General features: G+C 36.4%; 3 protein-coding genes across 6 annotated transcripts; 1 reads left to right on the top strand and 2 right to left on the bottom strand.

The window, feature by feature from the left end:
* The first annotated feature begins 2,597 nt into the window (after positions 1 to 2,597).
* LOC111495835 (probable aquaporin TIP3-2) lies at positions 2,598 to 3,983 on the top strand. The gene is made up of 3 exons (XM_023146037.1): positions 2,598 to 2,939; positions 3,023 to 3,342; positions 3,423 to 3,983. The coding sequence occupies exons 1-3, from the start codon at positions 2,807 to 2,809 to the stop codon at positions 3,807 to 3,809; spliced, it is 840 nt and encodes a 279-aa protein (XP_023001805.1). The 5' UTR covers positions 2,598 to 2,806; the 3' UTR covers positions 3,810 to 3,983.
* A 1,965-nt stretch (positions 3,984 to 5,948) lies between these two features.
* On the bottom strand, positions 5,949 to 10,971 carry LOC111495814. Of its 2 annotated transcripts, XR_002720357.1 has the most exons (8): positions 10,334 to 10,971; positions 9,950 to 10,179; positions 8,664 to 9,345; positions 8,061 to 8,391; positions 7,803 to 7,897; positions 7,478 to 7,672; positions 6,209 to 6,974; positions 5,949 to 6,027 (listed from the first exon to the last, which is right to left on the bottom strand). XR_002720357.1 is itself a non-coding variant. In XM_023146005.1 (7 exons), the coding sequence occupies exons 1-7, from the start codon at positions 10,535 to 10,537 to the stop codon at positions 6,363 to 6,365; spliced, it is 2,349 nt and encodes a 782-aa protein (XP_023001773.1). In that variant the 5' UTR covers positions 10,538 to 10,971; the 3' UTR covers positions 6,033 to 6,362. The 2 variants fall into 2 exon arrangements, 1 of the variants encoding a protein (XP_023001773.1); XM_023146005.1 differs by lacking the exon at positions 5,949 to 6,027 and having other exon boundaries at positions 6,033 to 6,974.
* Positions 10,972 to 11,771: 800 nt separating this feature from the next.
* LOC111495384 lies at positions 11,772 to 16,051 on the bottom strand. 3 transcript variants are annotated; one of them, XM_023145396.1, is made up of 7 exons: positions 15,744 to 16,051; positions 15,355 to 15,589; positions 14,263 to 14,480; positions 13,082 to 13,322; positions 12,736 to 12,821; positions 12,547 to 12,638; positions 11,772 to 12,459 (listed from the first exon to the last, which is right to left on the bottom strand). In XM_023145396.1, the coding sequence occupies exons 2-7, from the start codon at positions 15,442 to 15,444 to the stop codon at positions 12,185 to 12,187; spliced, it is 1,002 nt and encodes a 333-aa protein (XP_023001164.1). In that variant the 5' UTR covers positions 15,445 to 15,589; positions 15,744 to 16,051; the 3' UTR covers positions 11,772 to 12,184. The 3 variants fall into 3 exon arrangements, with proteins under 3 accessions (XP_023001164.1, XP_023001165.1, XP_023001166.1); XM_023145397.1 differs by having other exon boundaries at positions 15,355 to 15,572; XM_023145398.1 differs by lacking the exons at positions 15,355 to 15,589; positions 15,744 to 16,051 and adding an exon at positions 14,576 to 14,627.
* Positions 16,052 to 16,936: the final 885 nt, after the last annotated feature.

The raw sequence follows: 16,936 nt of genomic DNA, 5'->3' as shown, positions 1-16,936 counted from the left end.
TCGTATACAAGTACTTGATTAATATAGATATTAAAGAGATTAAGTTTAAAATAAAATTAAATTAACGAAATAAATTAAGATTCTACTAAGTAATTTTTCTATTTAATCTCTAATATGGTGGAATTCTTAATTTTATTTTTCATACTATAAAATTTTAATTTTTTAATTGAGTTAAAAATGCTCTATTTTAATTGTATGTACACAAAAAAAATATTATATAATAAAATTAAAAATTAAAAATCATTTTATGTGATTTAAAATCTTGTATGACAAAGAACTAAAAAATGACTAAAAAAAGACTAGACTTGACCTTGTCATTATTTTAATATAAAAATATAGAAATCTATTAAAAAATTTACATCTTTAAAAGAAATTCAAAATCCAAAAAGAATTATATAATATATATATATATATATATATTATTAACAAAGTCCACGTCTTCAGCCGTTTTAAACCCAAAATATCTTTTTCTCTCTTAAGTATTTTAATTACATACAATATGCATGATTCATATTCCAAAAGTAATATATATAATTGTTTGTTTTCAAAGTAAAAAAATAAAAAATAAAAAATAAAAAATTATTAATTAATTATAAAATATTATCCAATTTATTTGCTAAACTAGAAATGTGAATGATAGTGATATGTAACTTTTTTTTCACCATTCTCCTCCTTTTCTCCCCTCTTCACCTCTCTAATGTAAATTAAAAGTTCACGATATTTCGTAGTCCTTAATATCTTTGTTTAGAATTTTAAGAGACTATCAACCATCTTTATTTTAAGAAATGTCTAGTTTTTTTCTTACCTGCTTTATTAAGTTTCTGTGCCATGAATTTTCATGCATTCTTGAGTAATATTTCTTATAATACTACAATTTCCTTGGATGGAAAAGGAGACTACACAAGTTAAACATGGAGTTAAACCGATACTTGTGTAGTATCTTTTTCCGTTCAAGGAGACGGTAGCATTATAAGAAATGCTACAAAAAAAAAGACATAAAAATTCATATATAAGGAAGATTGATAAATCAAATTAGGAGATTGAGGACTTTAATTCATAGAGGAAAGAGAAATGGAGGAGAAGAGACAAATGAAGTTAAATATCACTCTCATTTACCTTTCTAATTTAGTAAATAAGTTGGCTATATATTTTATAATTATTATCATTGTGTGTTTGAAAAAAGAAATTGATGGATGTGTTAAATGATTTAATTTCAAATGTGGTGTTAAATGAAATAATATTTCTAATTTAGTACATTACTACCTACCCAATTAAATTAGCCATTATACTAAAATATCTTTTTATAAATTTAAATTTACAAAAAAAACTGTTAATTACTAAATAGGAATATTAGAAAATAAAATTATTTGATTTGGTCAAGAAGGTTTTATAAATTATTTACATCTAATTAATTTATTTTTCCAATGCTTGATCCATGACGCTAAATCTTCCCCGAAGAGGTAACCGTTACAGAACTTAGAGGTGAAGAAAGAAGAAAATCTAAAAGTAAAATTCTTGAATCTAAATTTTCGGATTTTCTTCATCTGTGAGATATATTGAGAGTTAGAATCTGAAATATGAGTATGTTATTGTAGGGAGGATTACGTTCATAGTCTGTGAAGGAAGTCGTGATCGATTCGAATCGAAAATAGGAGTTTTGAAGTTCGCCAAATGATGTAGGTATTAATGTTTTTTGATAAATTTAGACTGAGTTTAATATATCACTGTGATTAGAAATAAATTATAAGAAAAACAAATCTCGTGAAGAAATCATGTTAATCCGAGTTAAATAAAAAGAAATAGAAAAATGCAAAGAAAATAGAAAATAATCAATTTTCTGGAAAATTGCAGGAAGAACACGAACGACGGAGGAACACGGGCGGTTGTCATGTGCGCATTGGCTGAGAAAACAATTAAGAAAAATCCTACGTCGGGTAGGATTCGAAGACCGGCGCTCGCTACAGACCCGAGAACCCGCGCCCGCCCGGCCTCCCGACCCGATCCGATACCCTACCACCATCCGCCGCGTGTTGTGTAGTGAATTTGCTATTCCAAAGCCAGTATCATGGTTGAATTTGCTATTCCAAAACAATGAAATGCAAAACCATCTTTCTATTTAAATATGAGTTACCTTATGCTGAATTTAAACAACTTATTCTAAGAAAAGAGACGTGTCAATAATGGTTGAATTTGCTATTCCAAAGCCAGTATCATGGCTCTTATTATAAAAAATTGTTGAATATGCTCTGCATAAATTTTAAAATTTATGTGGTTCTACTGTATTGTATGATGATACGTACCCTTAACCTTATATGTATCATATGTTCGTACATGTATGTAAACTGTTATGGAATGATATATAAATTCGTGATGTAAATGAATTAATATGTTTACGATATATTATGTTACGTTAAAGATGGTATCAACAATCCACCCACCATTTATTTTTATTATTGGCATTTCTATATATATAAAAAAAGAAATTAAAATAAATAAATGAATGAATAAAATCCGATGGGAGATGGGGGCGATGGAGATAAGAGTGTTTGGAATCGAAATTGAGGAGCTTACACATATCATAACGTGTCGTCCCCAAACCACGTCGTATTAACAGGTGTCTCTCTTCTCTCCAACCCCATTTCCCCCATTTTAAATCCCACAATCCTCAATTTCTCAGCCATGCAATTCAAAATTAAACCTTTCCAAGAATTTTCAGATCCTTCAAGAACCCAGAAATTGCTCTGTTTTGCATGCTTTGATCTTCGAGGAACTGTTTTGAGCTGTTTTTGCCGTCGCCACCGCCGCTATGCCGCCGAGACGATATGCTTTTGGACGGGCAGATGAGGCCACCCACCCTGACTCCATTAGAGCCACCTTGGCTGAGTTCATTTCCACTTTCATCTTCGTCTTCGCCGGCGAAGGCTCTGTTCTTGCTCTTGGTATGTTGTTCTAAAAAATTCTTCATTTAAATTCTTACCCAAATGCATGCATGAATTAATTGATTAATCCTTCGATTTTGCAGACAAAATTTTCAGTCCAGCAGATTATGGAAGTTATGGCCATGGAGGTTACAGTCACGGTGACGGTTATGGTCGGAGGAGGACCGACACGGGGCGAGGTGCATCCGATTTAGTTGTGATAGCGATAGCGCACGCATTCGCTCTGTTCTCAGCGGTTGCGGCGAGTATCAACATCTCCGGTGGGCACGTCAATCCGGCTGTGACTTTTGGCGCTCTTCTTGGCGGGAGGATATCACTTATCCGTGGAATTTTCTATTGGGTAGCTCAAATTTTGGGTGCCATCGTCGCTTCACTGCTCTTGAGACTCGCAACCGGTGGCATGGTAAAGAAAGGAAATGATTTGTTTATGTTGTTGTTTTTTTTTTTAAATGGATGAATAATTTTATAATTGGGAAATTGCAGAGGCCTATGGGGTTCTTCGTTTCATCAGGGATATCAGAAATGCACGGCTTTCTGCTAGAGATAGTGCTGACGTTCGCCTTGGTGTACACAGTCTACGCAACAGCAATAGACCCAAAGAGAGGCAGTTTGGGGACTATAGCGCCACTGGCAATCGGGTTAATAGTGGGGGCTAATATTCTGGTGGGTGGGGCGTTTGATGGGGCGTGCATGAACCCGGCGAGAGCGTTTGGGCCGTCGTTGGTGGGGTGGAGATGGGACAATCATTGGATCTACTGGATTGGGCCATTGCTGGGAGGTGGGCTTGCTGCGCTTGTTTATGAGTACTTGGTGATTCCCGTTGAGCCTCCTCTGCATACTCACCAGCCCTTAGCTCCGGAGGATTACTAAGCTTTTGGTTTTTGAATTTGTAGAGACAGATTCGAGTGTGTGGTTTGGATGTGAGACTGTTGTTTTTTTGTAGTCTATTTTGTTTGTTTGTTGTCTCCGTTGGGGTTATTTGTGGTGTTTATGTCGTTCATCAAGGTAATAAAAGCAATACAGCTTACATCTTTTTCTGGTGTTCTTTGTTCTGTTTGGTTTGAAAATTAGAAGGTGGGTTCATGGTTTTTGGCGCTTAATCCTTATCCTTTTCGACCTTGGGCTCATTTTTGTCGATTATTACCTTGATGATAACGAAACGTGGGATATGGGTATGCCGTATAGGTTCAAAAGTTTTGATCTTTATCCTTTTTATGTTGATTGAATTTGGTCGTATTCGATGTGCTTTGCACGGGTGAATAGTATCAAAAGACGCTGGGTCCCAAAGGAGGTGGATTTGGGGGCGTCCAACATCAACGGGTGGAAGGAAAGAGTGCCTCGCTAGGAAAGAGTGTCGGCAAGGATGCTAACTCCCACCGTGTGTCAGTAAAGACGCTGGTCCTAAAGGGGTGGATTGTGATGTCTTAGATTGTGATGTTGAGTCCTAAAGGGGTGGATTACTTCAAGTGATGGATTGTGATGTCCTACATTGTGATGTCCTACATTCTTGTGACCTCTTACATTCGTGAGAGGAGAAAATTACTCTAAAGGGGTGGAAACTTTTGAGGGAAAGCTCGAAAAGAAAAGCCTAAGGGAAATAATATATGCTAGCAGTGGATCTGAGTCGTTACAATAATCGGCGTACATGCTTATTGAAATTGATTTCAATTGACTCGAAATTCGGCTTCCATGCTTTTAAATCGATTTCAATTTCAATTCAATTGACTTGGGAGAAATCGACTTTGGAACTCATAATCTAATAGACATGTAATGCTTAGAAATTGAAAATAATATAAGAAAAATAGTTTCTTTAGCTAATTTGAAGCAAAAATGGAAGGAAATTATAATCGTTTTAAAGTTAACATATTATAAATTTCGTGCGGGTAGTGATAAAAGTTTCGATTTTTTTTTTTCCTATATAAAAGGGTATACAATTGGGCTGAAGGTTGTTTGTTTCGAATCAGATCTAGCTATGAAGAGCCTTGACGCAATACGAAGGGGAACGACGTACTTCTGTTTCTTGTTATACGATTGCTTGCAGGTTCTTTCGCAATGCAGATTCATAGGTTCTCCCCATCTTCCAGCTTGATTCTTTATCTATGGAACTTGATGATTAGAAGCTCTGTCAATGGCGGGTTGGAAGCTCTTGAAACCTACTCGTTTATGTGCCACTTTGGAATTCATGGTAACAATTTCACATTTCCTCTCCTCCTCAAGCCTTGCGCAAATCTTGCTTCGATCGGTGATGGCACGATGCTCCACGCTCACCTCTTCCGTGATGGGTTCGAATCAGACATGTTTGTTCAAACCTCGCTTGTCGACATGTATTCCAGAGTGCTCTGACGTTCACGCCAAGTGGTCGACGAAATGTCTACAAGAAGTGTCATCTCTTGGAATTCTATGATTGCAGCTTATTCTCGCGGTTTTCGGGTTAATGAAGCGTTAAAGCTACGCCTGTGGCAAATTCTCTCATCCAAATGTATGTAAACCTTGGTCAAATTCATGCAGCTTGCTCTGTTTTTTATGCCACCAGCGACGAGATAGTAATTTTTTTTATGCCACCAGCAATGGTTACCTGAGATCATTTGATCTTAGAGAGAAAACAAGTGTCAGCAAGAACGCTGGCCCCAAAGGAGTGGATTGTTAGATCCACGTTGGTTAAAGAGGAGACCGAAACATTCTTTATAAGGACATGAAACTTTTAAGGGAACCCAAAAGGGAGAACATAAAGAGACAATATCTACTAGCAGTAAGTTTGACAGTTACAAATAGTATCAAAGCTGGACACTTTCGGGAAAGTATAAAGAAGACAATATCTACTAGCAGTGAGTTTGATGGTTACAAATGGTATCAAACCCAAACACCGGGCCAGTGAGTTGACTGAGCCTTAAAAGGGGGTGGATAATGAGATCCCACTTCGGTTAGAGAAGAAAATGAAGCATTTTGTATAAGCTAGAAACCTTTTCCTAGCAGACGCATTTTGTCGGCTATTTAAAAAGAAAGGGAGCCCAAAAGGAAAAGTCTACAGGCATTGACAGCAGGATTTGATTGCTTGACGAATTAGGAAGGTTGAAGTTACTCCAACAATCTGTGATCATTCATGTAGCAGATAAAATTGAGATTGTTTCTAGTACATCTACAAAAGTTTCTTGGAATTTTGAAATATTTAATAAACTGAAGATGATTCTCATATGTTCCTCTACAAAAGATTGATTCTTATATTTAAGAAACTGTACTCAGGACTGGACAACAAATAAAATTTGAATTACCTCTGTTCCACCTGATTCAAGCTCTCCACTATTGAGAAAGAAAAACAAGGCTTGCAAATTTGTTCTCTGGTAGAAACAAAGAACTGTGATTTGCACTCAGAATCAGATATACATTTTGTGCCGCCCATCTTGGAATATATTGAGGTTTCATAGTTTATGGCGCTCGCATCTTCTCAACAATGTTCCTGCTCTTTTCTTCAATGGTTCGTCTCTTTTCTTCTAGTTTCTCCCCCATCTTCTTCCCTATTTCTAGCATTCTTGCTCTTCTTCCTGTTCTCCTTGGCGGCTTTGGATCATCTTCCTCAGCGTTATGATTTTCCTGCCCAGATGAGCTTATAGAACTAGATGGTGATTCATTCTCCTGCGCGTCTACTCTATTTTGCTGCAAATTTTCTATTTCTTTGTCATTTTCTAATAAAGGGATTTTCATTTCATCTTCATCCAGTGCCTTACTTGAAGCTGGAGTTGGATTACCAGTGCTTGATGAAGCCTTTGATGCATTCATCAAGTCAGTGTGTGGCTGAGAAGGCTCGTTCTGAGGTATTTTATGCTCAATGGAGATGGTTTTACTGGCTTCAGATCTATTTTTTGGCTCAACAGGATTGGATCTTTGATTTTCACATGAAGATTTGTTATCAGAAGCACCTTGGTTGAACCAGATCAATGGTGCAACGTCCCGTGGAACCCAGTCGTCCTTCTCGGCCATCATGAATGGAATGTATATACTTTCACTGTTGGGGAGCACTAAAGTATCCTTGATCACTGCCTGCATAGTAGGTAACATTAGCAGAATATCAGCAGGATTTACACAACATCGTTTAATTTCATGCTGCATCTTAATAACATGTAATGAGTTTGTGTTCATGCTGCTGCATTTTAACCTTTCAGACACTGGATTACACACTTGATCAAGAGGATTCAGGCAGCGTTTTAGTTTTAAACATGGTTACGACGATCATGGAAAGCGAGCGCTAACAAATTCATATACTTGAGGTATGATTTTCTATTTGAAACCATCATTCGTGATTCTTTGTTATCACTGCTTCCTTCATTTTAATATGAAACAAACATATCACGACACGAGTTTCTTTGGCATCCATCACAAGCTAACGTGCTAGCATGAGGCTTGTGCGATGCCAACGATCAAAGAGATACAATATTAATAGCCTTCTGAGAGGATTAACTGTCCCAAAATCTACCCATTATGGACGGATTCTTAAAAATTAAGCCTACTGAACCAACTTCATGTTAGGAAACAAATCTCCATACCTTAAGCCGGTTGTTCAAAAACTGAGCAACATGTGCACTAGATATCTTATGGTCCCCAAACGATGATTCCAAGCGCAACTCCAAATATGGCATGGATGTAAAACTGTACCATAGCTGATCAGAAGGAGGCGGTTTTATATGTACCCGCAGCGTCCCTCGGAGAGATGCAACCTTTAGTACCAAAGAGATCGGCACCTATAAATTCAAAAACAAATGAGAAAATTATGAAAGGGGCTAACTCCGTGCATCCAAGACATCTAACAATGCCTCTTTAGTTTCAGGATACACACTTAAACTTAATTATCAAACACGAAGGTCGACGAACCTGAGAAACCTGTTTAGCAATAGAATTCATTAGAGATTTCCACTTGGATCCACTAGAGCATGAGGACGTGGGGTTCTTACTGTTTTCCGACCCACCTGCAACCGAACATTGAACTACTGAGATTATAATTGAACCTAAAATCAGAATTCTATCTCTGATCTTATGCATTTAGACTTTGTGCAGGCAACAAAAAGAATTATAGGTTACCAGTTCATGAGGATAGAACATATGAAAACCATTTAATGGTTAGTTGCTCACCTTCGTCGTTCTGTTCTGTTCCTTCAGAGGTACTGAACTGCTTTCCAAGATAAACTTCTAGAAATGAAGAGACCTCCCCAACATCACTGGAATCAGATTTAGAGTCTACTGCGCTTTTTTGAAGATCTAATTCATGAACTTCAATTCTAGTTTCGATATCTAAGGCAAAGCCTCCAGAGTATTCAAAGTCAACCTCAAAGGCCCATACCTCACTCAATTCAAAGGGAAGAACCCTTATAGTATTGATATTGGGCGGGAGGTTTCCAGGATGAACTTTAGTACAGCTAACTTCGCGAATGTAACTTGGAGTCCTCATGTTCGACAACATCCTCTGCCATGACAAACAAAAGTATTCATCAAACAGTAAGAGAACGTATGTAACATCCCAAACCCACAGCTAGCAGATCTTGTCCTCTTTAGGCTTTTCCTTTCGGGCTTCCCCTCAAAGTTTTTAAAACGCGTCTGCTAGGTAAAGGTTTCCACACCCTTACAAAGGGTGTTTCGTTCTCCTCCCCAACCGATGTGGGATCTCACAATGTAATGATAGGAGTATCAACATTCTCAAAAAAAAAAAGAAAGGATCTCTTGGGGAAAAAAATGAACCTGAATTCGATCGTGCAAGGATTTCATTAGCCCTTCATTGCTTTTGGCATCAAAAAAGAATCTTGACATCAACAAATTCCAACTAAGTGTTCCATCATCAGTCAAGAATCTGTCATCAGAATCTGCCTCAGAAATAACAGAGGCATGACCATGGTGGCTTCCTGAGTGAACCATTGATGGTGTTGCCATATCTTCCTCAAATAAACTTTTAGTACTCTGCGCCTTTGGAATTCCCTTCCCTAAGCCCGATGACGAAACAAAACCTGGACTCGGATGAAACCTATCACTAAAGTTTTTTTCTTCACGCAAAGAAGAAGAAGAAAATTTTACTTTATAATCTGAAGCAGCCTTAGAAGTCTTCTTTGCCAGTTTTTTGAAAAATAGCTGAACCTTCGAAGGAGCGTTAGGCTTGATATCCTTATCAGTAGCTTCAGAATAGTACCCTGCAGAGGGCTTCATAAATGAAGGATACCCAGTTCTTAAAGAAGAGGTATAACTATGGAACTCTTTCTGTAAATTAGCAAACCACTGCAGTCTTTCTTTGTCAACACATGAAGCTAGACGGAGGGCTTTACACCATGATTCCTTCTCCCAGGAAGTTTCAAGAAAAATGAAGATTGTTTTACTTTCATTATAAACTATGGAGGTTCTGTTTTCCAATTTTAAAGGGAACCTTTTCACCCTGAAATACCAATAATCAAATTATAAAAACATGGCGTCCGGAATTCAGAAGAACAATAAAAAAAACACGAAACTTAAGTTCTTATTATGTACCCTCAAATTCAAATTCTATACCGATAACAAGTATCACACTCTAACACATAGCAGAAAAGATTTCCAACATTGATACACATCGAAACCATTAAGGTACCAAATAAATTCAAACAGAGTAACAAAACAAGTATTCTGCACCTTCCACACATCAAGAATATCAACATTTTAATAGCTATAGATTGTAGGGTCGATTTAGAGGAATGAACAAGAAACAAGCAACAAGAACACGCAGCATGAGAAAATTTAAGAACAGTATACACAGCTAATTTTACTTGTATGCATAGCCACGAGCTCCTATAAATTCAACCATTTCTTATCAGATCATAGCAAGGAAAAGAAAAGTTATTGAAAGAATAATGGGCAGGGTTGAAGCTTTTAGAATTGAATTCAGCATCTCAATAAGTAAGAATAAAAGAATAAAATGTCTGTAAGCTAAAAATTTAGAGCATGAAGAACATCATCATATGCTAGAAAGAACTTTTTATATTGAAATGAAATATGAAAGAAGATACCATTTTCTTGAAGGCAAGGTTGCTGCTGAAACGGCTTCAATGGTGCAGCCATTTAATTGAATTGTTTTCGTATTACCATCTGATTCTGATATAATTAACGTCTGGTCCTTGATTCTTGCATACTTTTTTACAGGAGTTACCTCTAAGAAATCTTTCCCTTTCTTTTGTTCTCCAGGTGCTTTCTCTATCATATCTTCTAGCACATTTGATTCTAATATCCATACCCAACCCTGCCAAGCAAAGAGATCATATCGCAAGAACAAAATCCAGAATTATTAGTCCATTTAGTAAACCCAAGAACAACCAACAATACGATTTCAATCAATTTTTTGCGTGTTTGAACTCCGAAACGAAACAAGAACACATAAAAACTGAATTGAATACCTGCTTGTTGGAAAGAAATTCAAGGGATTGAAGAGGATCTGGCTCGGATTGCTCTAGCTTGGCATTGGCTATCGCTAAGTCCTTTTGAGACCTCTTGCTCAACTTGTTCAAAATGATATAGACTGCAAGAGCCTCCGCCGCAAGGATTGCCACAACCCCAAAACCAAAACCGAATAGAAACGTCAGAATCAAGAGGGACCCCATTTCAATTGTTCGCAATCACCAACGAACTCTAACCATGAAATCTCACGAAATCGAGTTGCAGGTACTGGAAAAAGGGATTGGGAATGGGGGGAAAGTGGAGAAAATGAACGAACAATGCGACCCCTAAACCCCAAAAGGAAAAATATCGAAAGAATCTGAATCGGAAACTCTGCTTGGGTCCAGCTTAGTGCCAAGTTAGATGGAAGTAAAAGTAATCGAAATCAACGGAGTGTAACGCTTGAGATTCTTCTTCTTTTTCACTAATTACAGAGAGCAACAGCCACAAACACGGAGAAGAAAAGAATTCTTTCAGTTTCATAGACGGATTGAAGAGAATTGATTAGGGCCTCATTTTATAGTTAATGGGAAAGCTGGATTTTGAACCTACTTCCAATCGAAGATAGTTACAGAGTCTTTCCTAACAATTTCGTTTTTTCTTCTTCTTCACGATAATTCCAAGTGTTCTTAAATCTAATTCTCTAAATCCATGCCTGTTGATGAGCGGTGTTTTTCCACATTCGAGGTGGGGTTTTTTTTTTTTTTTTTTTTTTTTTTAAGAACTTAATTAAATCAATTACAAATTGAGAGCTAATTCTTTCTCAAAGAAGAGATAACTTTATTGGTCTAGATGTGTCACGAATTAATGTTCTGAGCTTCAAATTATTACTAAAAAGATGAAAGTGATTTAAATTTGTATTTAGTTTGATGTAGTTTGTTCGTTTTTATTTCAATTTAAATTTTATTGATTTTTGTCTTACTGAGATTTAAAGTCTAGTCATGACAACATGTTATTTGTTCATTTTATAAATTCATTTAAAAAGATGTCAATTTTCTCTACTAGACTTCTTTTTATCTTGATTATGAGTGATCATGTTTTTAGTCACTTAATCAAAATATATTTCAAATCATGATTTTAATTNAAAAAAAAAAAAAAAAAAAAAAAACTCTGAATATTATTGCTATTTTTTTTTCCTTCTTATGTACCAAAATAGTTCAATTTTGAAATTAAAAAAAAAATATTTTGTCGTTCAAATTTAACTAAAAACTCAAAAAAAAAAAAAAAAAAATTAAAAACCAAGTCCAAAAATTATTTTCAAAATTTTCAAGAAAGGAAGAACCTAAATAAGAAAATGAAGTCATAATCAAACAAGGTTCGAATCTCCCTCTGAACTTCGAACTATATATTTCCTACTCTAGCAACCATTGAAGAACGATTAAAGTAAAGACGGAGAAAAACAAGAACAAAAACTTACATTACAACTCCACCAGATAAACAAAATTGACACTCAATTACAAAACAACTCCCAATCAGGCATGTCTTAATAGCAACCTACATGTCTAGGGAAGTTCATATCATAAAAGGTTAAAAGCAGACTGGGGAGAAAAACTGAAGCCTGAACCCAAAAAAAACCCTCAGCCATGCCTCTGCTTTTAAACCACAGCAATGTTCATCATTTTTCATGAGCAAAAAAGTACAAAAGCGTTGGTTCAGAATCAAAACTCCTGGTTTTCTAACTGTGAAATGAACTGCAGTGAGCAGAGGCAGAGGTAAGAGCTTCTCATGTTGGTTGCAAAAGCATGAACAGAAATATACAACCTGCATGAAGGAGAATCAGTAAGCCAGCCTACGAAATGGAAACTGATTATTTACATGCTCGAGTGCAGGGAAAAGAAGTTGAAGTCATGATGCTGGACACCGAGCTGCTTCAACCATGAATCAGCTGCATGATAGAGATCGACGATTCGGTCGTAGTCAGACGTGTCTGGCTTCAACCAGAGGTCTCCCTGAATTCTATAAGTGGCTAACCCAAATGGAGAAAGGCTAGTAGAAGTAGAAGTACTAGTTTTGCCATCGATTTGACCCCCGGTATCGGATTCGGAATAACTACATCCATCTTGCCCTTCATGATCCATAGAGCAATCTGCAGTCATCAAACATTGAACTTTGTAGTGTATAAATAGATATTGGATCCTAACATTTCTGAAAAGAAACATTGATAGTCCCACACCTTGAAAAGATGATGACAATGTATGATACGTTAGAAAGCACGTCGCGAAGTCTTTGTCGTTTTTCTGACTAGGGATATGATAAATAGGGTACCTGAATCAAGTTAAAAGCATTGAACAGAACCAATAAGCAAAAGGAAACGGAAAATAAGCTTTTGCGTGGATCGGTCGATAGGGAAGGCGAATTTTACCAGGAAACAGCCATCCAACTAGCTGGAGAAAGATCCACACTCCTAAGTGTAGTTAGTGCTGGATAGTTTTGAGTTAGTTCCCTTATCTGAAATGCAGATCGTCTAACATAAGCAAAGAAGAAGATGCTGATAATATCATTTTACACTTCTTCAATGCTTTATGTGTTCTTGCAGTACTCGACCATCTAAATTCCATCTATTTTCTTTTTTCATTTGAATATCAAAACTATCTTTTGATCTTCTATCGAAGGCTTATCGACAAATATAGAGCTGTTAAATTTGAAAACATCAGTTTCTATCCGTGAAGATAAATACCATGATCAATTTAGAACAACAAAGGATCTACCTTGTCCATAAAAGGCACTCTCCAATAAGGAGAAGACATCTCCATATACTGTAAAGAGAGGTAGCCAAGTTTTTCCCTCAGCGGCCACGATCCCTCCTGGTCGAAGATCGAATCTTCAGAAACAGCATCCCATGTCCTGCTAGAGTTGTTGCTCAGGGATCTTGACAAGATATCACTCCAGCTATCGTCACTCCAAGAATCGCTTTCACATTCTGCCATGTCACTATCATATCTTCGGCTTCTACACACACAACTCGAACAAATATAGCTCATTTGCAACACAATGCACTAAAAACAAAATTATATATCAAACATTTCCTTTAAAACTCGCACTAATCTTCCCTCTTTCATAAATTCCAATAAACAACCCCTTGTCAAAAAGAAATATATCAGTTTTTGTAACAGCCCAAGCTCACCGCTAGCGGATATTATCTGCTTTGGCCTGTTATGTATCGTTGTCAGCATCACGATTTTAGAACACGTCTGCTACGGAGAGGTTTTCACACCCTTATAAGTGTTCTGTTCCCCTCTCCCACCAATGTGGGATCTCACAATCCACCCCCTTAGGGGGTCAGTGTCCTCGTTGGCACACCATTCGGTGTCTAGCTCTGAGACCATTTGTAACCGCCCAAGCACACTGTTAGCTAGTAGATATTGTCTTCATTGGGCTTTACCTTCTAGGCTTCCCCTCAAGGTTTTAAAACGTGTCTACTATGAAGAGGATCTAACCCTACTCCGACCAATGTCTTACACCATCCGGTGACTGACTCTAATACCATTTGTAATAGCTCAAGTCCACCGCTAGCAGATATTGTCCGCGTTGGCCCGTTACGTATTGCTATCAGCCTCACGGTTTCAAAACGTGTCTGCTAGGAAGAGGTTTTTACACCCTTATAAGAAGTGTTTTGTTCTCCTCTCCAACCAATATGGGATATCACAATCCACCCTCTTTGAGGGCCCAACGTCCTCACTGGCACACTGCCCGACCACCACTAGCTGATATTGTCCGCTTTCACTCGTTACGTATTGCCGTTAGCCTCACGGTTTTAAAACACGTCTGCTAGGGAGAGGTTTCCGTACCCTTACAAGGAGTGCTTCGTTCCCCTCTCCAACTAGCGTGGGATCTCACCGTTTTCAAACTTCAGAGGCAGCAGAAGGAAATGAAAGTTGCTTCAGTATACCTGGAAGGTGGAACAGACTTGCTTGTGTAGATCTGAATTGCAGACAGATAAGGCACGTAGAATTGGGTAGCAGTTTCAAAAGCATTCAACTGTAATGGTATACCAGCACCATATGCACTCCATTCATCGTAGTAATCCCACAGCTCTCCAAGCGTGAAGTACCCAATGGTATCTTTATCAGGTTGTTGCCACTGACTATTGAGATCATGAAGACAGCTCTATAAGGAAAAGAAACATCATAGTCTTAGAGGAAGCAATCAAAGGGATAACATGCAGCGATACCATCAATAAATGAGCAAAAAAGATCAAAAGCCATTAAATCTCATTTTGAAGACTTTTAACGTTAAAGACACTTGACAATTCTTTTGATGACCCACAACAAAGAAATTTAATTTATGAAAGTATTTATTCATGGCCGGAAAAAGAAAAAAGAAAAAACTTTAAACTAATCAAAATGCCACGTGGCGCAGATGGAAGACTCATAATGACAAGACATTTGAAAACATGTCGTATGTCCTATCTATTTAATTTATTTTTCAAGCAAATGACAAAAATAAGAAATTCTGAAGATAAGGGTGGGGCCAACTTCGACGAAAATAATAAATTTGCTTATTTATCTAAATTAAATTGAGCTTCAAAAAATGACATTAAATCTTTAAATAAATAATATTATGACTTACGTCGGCCCATTAAGGGCCCACTACATTAATTATTTGTTATGGAAAGAAATTTGCGTAAAATTAAGATATGGAAAACCTTTCCATGATTTACTTTTATTTTATTTAATAAATAAATAAATAAAGCTGACCATGGGGAAATGGAGAAAATTATATTGGTGGTGGAAAAATGGGGGAATTTTCAATTTCCAAAATTAGGGTTGAGGTGGAAATTGAAATAATTATATAATAAAAATTATCCACATCGTGAGTCACATGGTTCTGCAGATACAAATTCAGAAATAAATAAATGAAAAATTATAATGGAGGGAAGGGGGGGAATGTAGGATTTATAATGAAATAATAAATAATAAATAATAATTAAAGAAAATAAAATGCTGAATATATATATATATATATATATACTTTTTTTTACCCGAGGAAGAGTTCGCCAAGGAACGCAAGGAGTAACGCATTGAAGAAACCGTTCCAAATTAGAGGAACTAAACGGCGCCGTTTGAGACATCGATTTTCTCGCTCTTCTCGCCTCCTCTGATCGAAATTCCGGCTAGGTCTTCGTTTCGTTCAGAGGAATGTGCGTTTCCGGTGGTGGATGATTGACGAATTGGTTGAATATAAAGAAAAATGAGGCACCTGATCGGGAAATCCGGCTGGTGAAAAAGGAAAGAACAGAAGGAATTGAAAATTGAGAGAAATAAAAAAGGAAAAGCAAATTCAGCGGCACAGTGGAAGAATCGATTACAGAGAACGAGCAATGAAGATAAAAGGAAAGGAAAAAAAAGAGAAAAGAAGATGAAAACATACTCTTAATTAGCAATCAATCCATCGGCGAATTTCTCGTTCAGTAGAGTCGTGGTTTTCCGAAATGGTGGAAGAAGAAGACGGAGGAAGAAAGCAAAAGGTCGGATCGAGAGATGAAGAAGACGAAGAGTTGAGGATAACGCTGAATTTCGAGCAGAGGCTTTGACTGAAAATTTGTTTCAGAGAGAAAAAGGTTTTAATGGGAACTGAAGAGAGAGGGAGAGATTCATTGCATTTTTTAAATCAGTTTTATTGGGAATTAATTGAAGTAATTGGGCGAAGGAAACTGATGGTTTGGAATTGGGAATGCCAATAAATAAATAAATAAATAAATAAAATGGTTAAAGATAAAGACGAGAGAATTTAATAAAATAAGGTTGAGGAGGAAATTATGTTATAATATTTAATAAACATGGAAGGGGGAAGAAACCAGAAGCGGTTAAATTGCAAATTAGTGTTTCTTTGGGGGGTGTTTTGGGAATATACTAAATTTAAGTACAGACTTTTCCCTGTCGCCGCGTGTAGAAGGGACGCAGCGGCAAGGCAATGGCGGGCACTGCTGAGCGTGCTTACACTACCCTCACCCAAGCAACACGTTTGCAACCAAAGCGTTCTGTTCATACGCCCTTTCACACCTCCCTATTTCATTTTAAAAACATTTAATAGTCGGAGATTATGAGTTTATAAGTAAAATACTATCTCTATTTTACTCCACATTTTAGATAAATTAAAAGTAAAATCACGCCACTTTATTCTTAAAATAGATAAATCATACCATTTTAGATATTCATGTTTTTAATATGATATTATTAAAGTGTCGAATAAATTGTGTATTTTGTTTGAAGGTTAAAAAATATGTATTTCATCTCTATTTTTTTTATTTTTTTTCTAACCATGTTTTTAAAATCTGTATCAAATTTTAAATTTGGCTGAAGATATAAAAAATAATAATAATAAATGTGTTGATATTTATATTTAATGTACTCTATTTAATTCGAATAATAAAATCAATACTAAAACGGTATATTAAATAGATATAAATTAAAATAATTTAATTATGTTAACTTTTTACCATTAGAAATGTTTATGAGATTATTTCCAAATCACTAAATATGGATAGTTAGATAAATATTTTAATTTTTGAATTTCTTATTAATTACCGAAACAAAAATTAAAGTGATATATATATATATATT

Source organism: Cucurbita maxima, unplaced genomic scaffold (genome assembly GCF_002738345.1).
Source record: "Cucurbita maxima cultivar Rimu unplaced genomic scaffold, Cmax_1.0 Cma_Scf00021, whole genome shotgun sequence".
Lineage (NCBI taxonomy): Eukaryota > Viridiplantae > Streptophyta > Magnoliopsida > Cucurbitales > Cucurbitaceae > Cucurbita > Cucurbita maxima.
The sequence above is the reverse complement of the archived record's forward strand: the minus strand, read 5'-3'. Positions and strand labels throughout refer to the sequence as shown.

Bases quoted from the DNA above. Each gene is read 5' to 3' on its own strand.
- LOC111495835 (XM_023146037.1), top strand. From the start codon at position 2,807: ATGCCGCCGAGACGATATGCTTTTGGACGGGCAGATGAGGCCACCCAC. The intron at 2,940-3,022 runs GTATGTTGTTCT...TCGATTTTGCAG, and splicing joins AGGCTCTGTTCTTGCTCTTG to ACAAAATTTTCAGTCCAGCA. The intron at 3,343-3,422 runs GTAAAGAAAGGA...GGGAAATTGCAG, and splicing joins GACTCGCAACCGGTGGCATG to AGGCCTATGGGGTTCTTCGT.
- LOC111495814 (XM_023146005.1), bottom strand. From the start codon at position 10,537: ATGGGGTCCCTCTTGATTCTGACGTTTCTATTCGGTTTTGGTTTTGGG. The intron at 7,898-8,060 runs GTGAGCAACTAA...GTTCGGTTGCAG, and splicing joins AACAGAACAGAACGACGAAG to GTGGGTCGGAAAACAGTAAG. The intron at 7,673-7,802 runs GTTCGTCGACCT...TTGAATTTATAG, and splicing joins TTGCTAAACAGGTTTCTCAG to GTGCCGATCTCTTTGGTACT.
- LOC111495384 (XM_023145396.1), bottom strand. From the start codon at position 15,444: ATGTCTCAAACGGCGCCGTTTAGTTCCTCTAATTTGGAACGGTTTCTT. The intron at 14,481-15,354 runs GTAAAAAAAAGT...TTTTCCTTATAG, and splicing joins CTTGGCGAACTCTTCCTCGG to AGCTGTCTTCATGATCTCAA. The intron at 12,822-13,081 runs GTAGATCCTTTG...TCTGCATTTCAG, and splicing joins GAGTGCCTTTTATGGACAAG to ATAAGGGAACTAACTCAAAA.